Source organism: Panthera uncia, chromosome C2, assembly GCF_023721935.1.
Source record: "Panthera uncia isolate 11264 chromosome C2, Puncia_PCG_1.0, whole genome shotgun sequence".
NCBI lineage: Eukaryota > Metazoa > Chordata > Mammalia > Carnivora > Felidae > Panthera > Panthera uncia.
Window position 1 is genome coordinate 28,482,323 of NC_064810.1, and position 11,317 is coordinate 28,493,639.

The window sequence follows — 11,317 nt, forward strand, 5'->3', positions numbered from 1 at the left end:
TTTCCTTTCCTTTCCTTTCCTTTCCTTTCCTTTCCTTTCCTTTCCTTTCCTTTCCTTTCTTTTCTTTGAGAGAGCAAGAGAGCGGGGGAGAGGGGCAGAGGAAGAGAGAATTAAGTAGTTTTAGGACGATTGGAAATGAGCTTTTATTTTCTTTCCTTTCATTTCTTTCTTTTCTATTATTTTCTTTGAGAGAGAACAAGACAGCAGGGGAGGCGGCAGGAGAAGAGAGAGAGAGAGAGAGAGAGAGAGAGAGAGAGAGAGAGAATCTTAAACAGGCTCCATGCTCAGCTCACAGCCCTATGTGGGGCTCGATTCCACAACCCTGGGATCATGAGCTGAGTCGGAATCAAGAGTTGGATGCTCAACTGACTGAGCCACCCAAGCACACAAACTCTCATATTATATACTATTAGAGTCATTATTGAACAAAAATGTTATACCTAAATATTTTTAGAAATTCAGTTTTTTAATTATTAAGGGACAAGATAGTTTTATTAATATTCTCCTAACATTGTTTTAAATTAAAATTCTCTTGCAGTTATATAAGGATTTTAAAAATATTTGATAATTGAAATAAGTGGTTCTCTTTAATTTGCTTAAAAGTTATGATGACATAATTCCAATTTGCAATTGTAAAACTGGACAACGTAATCAGGGTTTTTCAAGTTGTAATCATAAAAGGCACAACACATATATTTTCACTATGCTGTTAGGTGTAGTTTATAGTTATTACACAAATATCCAATAAGCAATACAAATCTTAACAACATTGAATTAAAAGTACCTTACATAAATATATAACAAACAAATATATTTTCAGTCAATCCTTACTGTTCATAAAACAATTGTTTTTTTGTATATTTGTCTTGTGATTTAATTTGCTCTAAATATTTTCAGTGGCAGAATATACATAAAGTTTATACTTGGATGATAATAGATGGCCAATTAAAGCAATCCCTTTTTTCTCATTTTTCTTCTCTTCTCTTTTTGGTCCCTAATTTAACTTTTCTTAGACCTCATTTCACCTGTAAATACACAGCTAAAACAAAAGATCGACCAAGCCAATAATTACATGAAAGAGATCTGTTTGTCTTGTTAAAGCAATTCATCCTTAAAATGCCTCATTCCCAATATTTTTATGAAACTGTCTCATTCTCCATATATATATCCTTCTACCTTCTTGTAAAACTTTCCTTTTGTAGCCCTTTTGAAACTTCCTACACAAACTCTGTATTTGCTTTCCCACACTATCCTCTCTGATAATGCTGTGATCAGAATCTTCACCCAGTGGCTTTGTTGGGGACATAGGAAGACTCTGAGACTATTAAGAACTTCAGAGAAGAAAACTCACATTGATTGCAATTTCATCTCATAAAGTGGAACTTATTGTCCAAATTATTTGCCCTAAATGTAATTTAACTTTCTTTTTTAGGGAACTAGCACACATGGAAGGGATTTTTTAGGTGCATGTTTTGTATGATGTATACCATTTAAGGGAAAATTCTTATGTACCAAAGAAAGATGACTTCTTTGAAGAGGTAGGCATGAAAGAGATATACCAAAGTTTTCTTTTTTCTGTTAGTAAGCTGCTTTCAAGATGAATAATAGTGGCTAAATTTGTTTAGATCTACTACATCCCAGACATTACTTTTGCGATCCTTGCAACACCTTTCTGAGGTAGGTATTTTCTTTGTTTTATTAGTAAAGGAACAGAAACTGAGGGGTTTTGTATAGCACATCTACGGTTTCTAAGCCTAGAAGTGCCTTTGCAATGATTTGAAGCCTGGCTTTTCTTCGGTTTTTAATGTTCTTGTTTTCTTTTGTTTTAGTTGCTGTTATTTTTATAGGAATAAACATTTTTTTTCATTAATTAATGTAGTGAATTATTTCCATTATGGAGTATTCAGGCAATTTAATTCAAATATAATGTTACAACTAAGAGATACCACTGTTAATATTTTGTCATGCTTACTAATAATCACACATGTTATAACTGAATCATGAATCTAATTATTTTTTTAAGTTTATTTTGAGAGAGAGAGAGAGAGAGAGAGAGAGAGAGAGAGAGAGAGAATGAGCAGGGGAGGGGCCAAGAGAGAGGGGTGGGGAGAGAGAGAGAATCCCAAGCTGGCTCTGTGCTGACAGCGGGGCTTGAATCCACACACTGTGAGATCGTGGCCTCAGTGGTAACCAACAGTCAGATGCCTAACCAAATGAGCCATGCAAACGCCCCTGACTCTGATTATTTATGTTAAATTATAAGCAGGCTTTCTGTGTAGAATCATGAAGCTTATTCACTGCAGTAGCTTTGGGAGAATCACTGCTGACATAGATAACAATGTGAACATAATGTACTTGGGGTTGTGCAGTACCTTGGACCTGATTAGAAGCAATTTTTTCTTCCAAAATGTAAGTTAGTGGCTGCCATTATATTCTGTCTTTTGTGGAACATTCAAATTGGTCTTTCCTGTTTTGTTGAGTATTTTGTTTTTTTTTCCCTCAGTGCTTGCTTATCATAGATACTGATTTTCTGTGCAGAGACAACTATCTGCACGGTAAACAATTTTCCTTGTTTTACATTCATAGAAGGAACATCAAGGATGAAGAACAGTTTCAAATCTTGCACCTTAGCACATGATGTTCACACCTTCATACAGATTGTTGGCGAGCCGTAGAGAGTTGACTTTTTCCATGCATTTCTCTTTTCTGAGTCACTCATAAGGGGAAAAGAAATGGTAAAAGCAGACAGATGTGTCCACTATTATATGTCAATCCCTATTTTCTTAATCGTTTTTATACGGACAAATATTGTACACAATTCATTCATTGGTTAATCAGTAAAAATAGGGTAATGTAATCGAATATGCTATAGAGAAAAAATAAGCATGCATGTAATTTTAACTTTTGTGTAAAATATAAACAGTGAATAGACTATGAAAATTTACCAAATTTATACAATTTAGATACAGTTGTTTCTACTCATGAGGAAAAAAAAACAAAAAACAAACAAACAAAAAAACTTGTGGGTGGTTAGCAAAACACAGCATTCCCTGCTGGTTGAGGGTGCTAACAGATGCTTGGATGAAATGTATAGTTTAAGTTTAATTACCTAGATAATTGCCATTAACTGTTTAGTTGCTTTTCCTATTTAGATCCGTCCCTACAGATAATGTGCAATTAATGAGAATTAGCACTGCCAAATTATTGGGAACGTGAGTTATAAAAGTGGGACGCCGTATGGCCCAGATATACTGTGTATGCATTCAACCAGTAATTATCTCTCTGTAACAAACTCTGATAGAGACTACAGCATCGTTCCTTCAGGGCATTTCCAGGAGAGTAGGGCCTTTGAACTTAGGGATTGAGAGGAATATTTCTAGTGGAAGTGACCTGGGATGACTTCCTGCGAAAAGTGGGACTAAATCTACTTTTAAAAATTTTACCTAACAGTAAAATGTACTCTTTGGTGTATAGTTCTATGAGTTTTGATAAATTCATAGAGTCATACACCACCATCACATTCAAGGTACAGGACATTTCCATCAATGACAAAGACTGCCTTGTGCTGCTCCCTTATTTTCAACCCCACTACCCACTCCCACTCTCTGGCAACCACTGTCTCTAGTTTTTTCTTTTCCAGATCATTATATAAACAGAATCATACAGTATGTACAGCCTTTTAAATATGGCTTTTTTCATTCAGCTTCAAACATTCCAAATTCATGCATTTTGTTGCTTATATCAATGGAATGTTATTGATGACTACCGCAGTTCGTTTAACCACTCACCAGTTTGAGGACATATGGTCTGTTCACAGTTTTTGATATCTATCTATGAATAAAGCCAACATAAATATTTGCATGTAGGTTTTTATGTGAACATAAGTTTTCATTTCTCTTGGATAAATACCTAGCAGTGAAATCGCTGGGTCATACTGTAAGTGTATGTTTAACTTCATATGAAACTGCCAGACTGGTTTCCAAAGTGACTGTACATTTTGCAATCCTGTCAACACTTAGCAGAGTTCCTTTGCTCTCCTGCATCATCATCAAGTTTTTTTGTTGTTTGGTTTTTATTTTTTCATTACTAATTTGTGTTTTTAATTTGGATTTCTCAAATGACACATGATGTTGATGGCCTCTGCCATTTAATTGAGGGTATAAAGATTAGTTAGTTTAATGTGATTATTAATATGGTTGAGTTTAAACCTGTCATCTTATTATTTTCTTTTCTATTTGTCCCATCTGTTCTTTGTTCCCAGTTTTGTCGTTGTCTGCCTTCTCTTGGATGAATTGAGTAGTTTTAGGATTATGTTTTATTTCCTTTCTGGGTTTATTATTATTGTTATTAACTCTTTGATTATTTTGGTGGTTTATTTGGGGTTCATATTATAATCCTTAATTTATCAGAGTCTACCTCCAAGTGAATTTTATCACTTCACATTTAACATGAGAACCTGAGAGTAGTATAATTCCATTTCTCCCATCCTGGCTTTTGTGCTGTTGTTGGCAGACATATTACTTGGATATATGCTAAAAATTCCATAATACAGTATATCATTTTTGTTTAAAGGGTCAATCTATTAAAGAGATATAAATAATTAGGAAAAGTCTTATATATTTATATATTCACATAGTTACCATTTCTGATACGCTTCTGTTATGCAGATGCATATTTTTATCTGGTGTAATTTACCTTTGGACTAAAAGAGTTCCTTTAAGGTTTATTGTTGGTTTGGTTTGGTTTGGTAGTCTGGGTTTGCTGGTGTGAATTCTTTCAACTTTTATGTGTCTGAAAAATTCTTTGTGATGCCTTGATTTTGAAAAATAGTTTCTCTGGGTATAGACTTCTAGTTTGACAGTTTTGTTTTTTTTTTAATTTCAGTTAGTTAAAGATGTTGCTGGACTGTGTTCTACTATGCATTGATCCTAATGAGAAATCTATTGCTATCCTTCCTTTGTTCTTGTAAAGATAATATGTCTTCCCCACCCCCACCGCCCCTGACTGGCTGGTTTTATTATCGCCTTACTATTGATTTTAAGCAGTTTGATTATGATGTGACTTACTTGTAATTTTCTTCATACCTCTTGTGTTTGGTATTTGTTAACCTTTTTTGGACCCATAGTTTTATAGATTTCACCAAATTTCATCTAAAATCATGACTAGTTTTTAAAATACATTTTTCCATGTCCCCCCTCTCTCCTGTGCCTTTAGGGACACTAATTTCAAGTTCATTAGGCTGCTTGAAGTTATCCCACAGCTCACTGATGCTCTGTTAATTTTTATATTTAATTTTCTCTATGTATTTTATTTTGAATACTTTTGTTGTTATGTCTTCAAGTTCCTATTCTTTTATTCAGCAATGTTTAATCTGATATTAATCCTATCCAGGGTATTTTTGATCCCAGACATTGTAGTTTTCACCTCTGCAAGTTTGACTAGTATCTTTTTGTATTTCTCATTTCTCTATTTACTATTTGAACATATGAAATAAAGTTATAATAACTCCTTTAATGTCCCCTGCTGATTCTCACATCTGTGCTTTGTTTTGGGTTGGTTCCAATTGATGACCCTCATATGGGTTCATTTTCCTGCTTCGTTGCATGTTTGGTAATTCTTGATTAGATGATAGATTTTTGTGTATTTTATTATGTTGGGTGCTCTATATTTTTATATTCCTATAAATATTCTTCAGGTTTATTCTGAAGATGCACTTAAGCTCTTATAAACAGGTTGATTTTTTTTCACGTCCTGTTTTCAAGATTTATTAGGCAGTCCTGGAGTAGTTTAGGGTTAATTACTCCCACTACTGAGGCAAGAACCTCCATATGCCTTCCCCAGTGACCTGTGAAATACTGGCTTTTCCCATCTGGCAGGTGGGAACAAGCACCTGAATTAGTGCTGAGAACCTTAAGTAACTTTTAAAAACAGTATGATAAGCTTGGGTGTGGTGATTTATTGTACAAAGGCCCTAGGGAGCTTTTTAAAATAAGGAAGTACATGTATTTTTTGTAATTTGGAATAATACATGGATTTAAGTTTTTAAAAAATGAACTATGTTTGAATTTTAGAGTTTTTTATCACTAGATTTCTTCTGTTATTTTATATAATCAAAGTAATGTATTTATCTCACTAATTTGTGGTAAGTAAAGCATTTGAAATGCAATATTCAGTGTTCTTTTTAAAACTAAACAAGTAAACATATAATAATCTCCCCATGGTAGTTCAATATATAACACAAGTTTTCTTCTAAATTATAGTTTTTAAAAAATTTTATAGGTTGGAGAGTAGGAGCTAATAACATAGAATAAATGATGTCAAAATTAGAGTCCTGGCAGAGGAAGTAGACAGGCTTTTCACAACGTAAAAACAAAGAAAATTAATATTTCTCATACATTTTGATGAAACTTAACTTTTGGTAGGTATTATAAACCTGCCCCAGCTGACTTGTAATGCTTGCAAAGATTTGTAAAATGTAGAATATTTAATTCAAAAATGTGCATTTATTATATTACTGATTGAACATATTGTAATATTTTATTGTAGAAAACAAGTAAAACCACACTTGCCTTTATATTATAAATATTTGAATAGAATAATTACTTAATGGTTGAGGTAATTTGCCTATTAATAAGTCTAATGACACACTTGTTCTACTATGACAGCTTAAAAATGAGGTAGATCAGGGAGGTCCAGAACAGTGAAGTCACATTCAATGGATAAGCGGTATAGCGGCATAGGTAAAGAATTGACACGAGTATATATACATTTGTTTGGAGAAGTGGTAAAGTCATTCCTACACCTATTTCTTAATAATGAAGGAAGGTTGATGATCTCTGATAATGTGACAAAAAACTACTTTTGCTAACACCTAAAATTCTTATGATTGAAGTATTATCATTTTATATTCACTGTTATAGCATTAAAATTAAAATTCCAAGGTGCCTTTATTATTTCAAATAGAAGATACTCTAGTATTCTGTTTCAGTTTTTATAATTAAAAATGAGTATGTCTATATTTTATTATTTTAATCAAATTTGCAGACATAGAAAATTGATTTATCTAAAAATGAATAACTTGACTAAAAATGCTGTTGAATATTTTAAAAACTTGTTCAGTGGTGTCTCAAGCAAGCTAGAAGGAGATTGGGAGCAATGTGTATCTTGAATTAGAGCAATGCATCTTTTCTTTAGCTCCTTTCCTAAACTTTAACCTATCTTTTCTTATCCTCCTTGATTACCTGTTTTGAAAGTTTTTAAGACATTAATGGGAGATAAAAACTAGACAAGATGCTCGATTCACCACAGTGATTTGACTTTTCAGAAATATTCAAATGCTAAATACACAATCTCTCCAAGACACAGAATTCTTTACTCATTATTACTTCCATTTTAGCAGGTGGAAAAAAGGAATGATTACATTATTTTGACAGAATTTGTCTATGCAGTTAAGCTCCATTCTTTCATGGTGGCTCTCCCAGTAGAAAAAGTGGCCCAGCCACTAAGAGTTGAGTTCAGGCTTCAGCTATTTCAGTATCCAAAAATATTTCCCATATAAAGTTAGTATCCCAAAGAGGCATCAAGGAGAGAAGAATTTGAAACACAGTTTTTTTCTTTCTCATAAATATTGTGTCTACTTCATCCCTGTGTAGCCAAGTGAGATGGAATGGAAAGGATGCTATAGATTTTTCCCTGCATTTGGAAAACTAATTAATTATAGGCATTGAATATTCTAATGTTTATGAGAAAAAAAATAAACTTTGCTGCTTTTTATTAATAATTATTTCTCTCTCTCCCTTGCTTTTTCACAGACCACCACTTTGCATATATAATTTTGTTCTTAAAGGAAATGAGGAATTATTTCTCAATCCAAGCACATGCACATCAGGATTCGGTTTGTGATTAAAGAACTTGTAAATGGGAACAATGTAATCAGCATTTCTTTATGAAGGCATTGTTCAATCTGGGATTCACATATTTCTACTTCCTGAATAAATTTTAAAAATAAAAAATACAGAAAAATGTTAAAATGCATATAGTAAAGCATTCTGAATATATTCTAAAAGCTGTTTATCTCTGTTTACCTCAATCAAATGTTTATCATTAAATGTTTCCCTTAATTACTTAATAGATAATATGTCTTTAGAAAAAAGAGAAGCCTATTGTTTCAATACACTGTCTAAACTATCATTTTCTACTTGTCAAACTGCAGTCGTAAAAGAAGTATTTTTAATTGTAAATTTGTCACTTGGAGAAGTCGCTTGGATTAATGTAAATTTGGTAAACATAAATCCACCTTGTGTTTAGTGATCTATTTGGCATTTAGAGATATATTTGATTTATTTGGCATTGTAAATAAATTTATTTCTATGGAGCACAGTAATATATGGGTCTGTAATGTTTAAGGTCAGACTTTGGGTCCACCTACTGATGGTGTGAACTTGAGTAGCTAAACTTTATCATGTTTCAGTCACCTAAGAATTTTTGTGAAGATTGAGTCAATATTTTGACTGGTGTCTTTTCAAATTAGTATAATAATAGTAAGAAATATGTAATGAAAATAATAATAAAAATACTGATAGTTAACACTTACATACATCCCTGTATTGCTACACAGTTTAATAACACATATATCAATTCATTTAATCCTTACAAAAACCCTATGAGATTGACCTCGTTATTTCTGCTGATAAAGACATTGAGGGATTCCTGGGCCTCCACTCTCTCACGTATGTCTGAATACTCCCAAGGTTTGTTGCATGTGTGTTTATAAACCAATATGTCAACTACAGTCACAGTCCGTGTGTTTTGACTTCCTGCTATATTAGTTTGCTACAGCTTCCACAGCAAAATACCACAGAATGGGTGGCTTAAACAACATAAATTTATTTTCTCACAGGCATGGAGGCTGGAAGTCTAAGATCCAGGTGTCAGTGGGCTTCATTTATTCTGAGGCCTCTCTCCTTGACATGCAGATGGCTGTCTTCTTGCTGTTTCCCCACATGGTCTTTGTTCTGTGCATGATGTCTCTTCCATGTGTCTGAATTTCCTCTTATGAAGACACCAGTCCAGTTGGATGAGGGTCTACCCTAAAGGACTTATTTAAATTTAATCACTTCTTTACAGACCCCAATTCCAAATATAGTCACAGTCTGAGGTGCTGAGGGTTAGGCTTTCAGCATATGAATTTGGCGGTGGTGGGGGTGGTGGTGGAAGGGAGTGGGGTGGGGAGGCACAGTTCAGTCCATAATACCTGCCATGACTCATTAGCTCCACAATGATGACCTTTGCCTGATAAGCCATTTGAAGATTAATTGGGGACATTTTTGTTGCCCATCTGGAAAACACTGATGTGTGAAGACTCTTGATGTACTAGATGAGTGTTCCAGGCAGAAACAAGTAGAAGTCTCCTCACTTTTTGTCCAGGGATTTAATCAGTGCAGCCTGTACCTCAACTGATAGTCCTTTTTGAAAACAGCGCCTTCGGGTTTTGCCTCAGCCTTCACCACACAGGCCTCTGACTCAAGTCTGCAGAGACACCTGTTTGCTCCTCTCTGTCTCTGAGGTGTCTGCTCACATTCTTAAAACCACAAACCCTCATGTAATTGCTAATCCTCTCTAATTAATTTGCCAGATATTCCCAGCAACTTTTGGATCTGTTTGTGATGGGAATGACATTTAAAATTAAATGTCAATAAATGCACTACAGATAAATTATGAGGACCAGAAATTCTGTTCCAGTATTCCAGTTTTTAGGTTTTCTGGATAATAGAGAAACTTATAGCATTTTCATGGCTCCTGTAACCTTTATAATAAAACTTCTTGCCACAGGTGATAGACTCTCCCAAGTATAACTTGAAGACACAAGCTTATAAAATATTTATAGGTTTCCGTATTATAATATCTTCCAGGATTCTAATTATTCCCATTTTTTAAAAGATAAAAACAGAGAAGGGAAGAAGGCTGTGACTCCTCTGACCTCAAGTTCATAGTCTTTAAGCAACATTTTTTATTCTACTTTTTTTTTTAAATTTGTGGAAATCATAGATCAAAAATAAAAGGGGAAAAATGTGGTTTTTGGAGGATTATGGTGAAGCACAGGTATTCTATAGCAATAATCAGGGACAACAAAAGGAACAAATAAGAATTATGCACAAAATATGTTACACCAGGATGCTTTGAAGGCATGCTGTTCTGGAACAGATAGAAAAGGAAACAGAGATGAGATGTTTAATTTCTATCTTTCATGATGCTTACTTGGCATGAATCAAGACTCAACCCTGTCTTTCAAAGTCCTTTCAACAATGCAGTTTGGTTATTTTTAGGTTAGTTTTAGGATTTATCTAATTAAATAATATATTACAATTTTATTGATGTGTCTTCTTGTGTTTCCATGGAATAATAAATTTTATATTTAAAAAAATCACCAACAAAGCAACAAATCATACCTTTGTTCCAATAATGGTTGACTGAAATGAGGAGTAAATATAATCCTCGGCAAACTGTATTTTGTTTTAATAAACTACACATTAAAAAAACCAAATTGCATCATTTGCATTGGCTGTAATATCATTCTAATATTGGATAATTGTGTGTGTGTGTGTGTGTGTGTGTGTGTGTAGCCAATACAGACAAGGCAAAATTATGTAAGAATACTTAGAAATAGTTTTATTCATAAAGGTGTTGTTGTGAGTCATAAAATTTATGGCCTATGTATTAGTCCTGTTTTTTGCATTATTATAATAATAATAACAAATACACAATGAATACTTACTATGGGACAGTCTGTGATTGATTGATTGATCGATTGATTGATTTTTAGTAATCTCTACACCCAACATGGGGCTTGAACTCATGCCCTTGATATCAAGAGTCTCATGCTCAGGGCACCTGGGTGGCTCAGTTGGTTAAGCGTCTAAATCTTGATTTTGGCTCAGGTCATGATCTCATAGTTTGTGAGTTTAAGCCCTGTGTCGGGCTCTGTGCTGATGGTGCAGAGCCTGCTTGGAATTCTCTTTCTCCCTATCAAAATAAATAAATAAACTTAAAATAAAAGAGTCTCCTGCTCTACCAAATGAGCCACCTAGGTGCCCCACCAGTCTGTGATTTTAGCAAGTCCTTGACTTGCACTATTTCATTTAGTATTGAAAGCTACCATATACATTAGGTAGTTTTATTACCTTCAGTGACTAAGGGGAATAAAAGAGTAAAAAAAACCCCTTTGAACAATTGGCAATACTTGAAAGATATGTTTGTTGTATTTTGTTGTCTACCGAGTATGTAATAAGCATTATGTGAATGTTTGTGGATGAATAAA

At 33.7% G+C, this 11,317-nt stretch overlaps 1 protein-coding gene across 2 annotated transcripts in view; it reads left to right on the forward strand.

The window, feature by feature from the left end:
* LIPI (lipase I) overlaps window positions 1–8,383 on the forward strand; it is a 67,209-nt gene extending 58,826 nt beyond the window's left edge. The window contains exons 10-11 of one of the 2 annotated variants that reach the window (XR_007457214.1): window positions 1,433–1,538; window positions 7,812–7,898. Coding sequence is in view for 1 of the 2 variants with exons in the window: in XM_049627995.1 (XP_049483952.1) it covers window positions 7,812–7,902 (91 nt within the window). In the remaining variant the exon portion in view is untranslated. Of the gene's footprint in view, window positions 1–1,432; window positions 1,539–7,811 lie in introns of both variants that reach the window. The other variant, XM_049627995.1, reaches the window with a different exon arrangement.
* The last annotated feature ends 2,934 nt before the right edge of the window (window positions 8,384–11,317 follow it).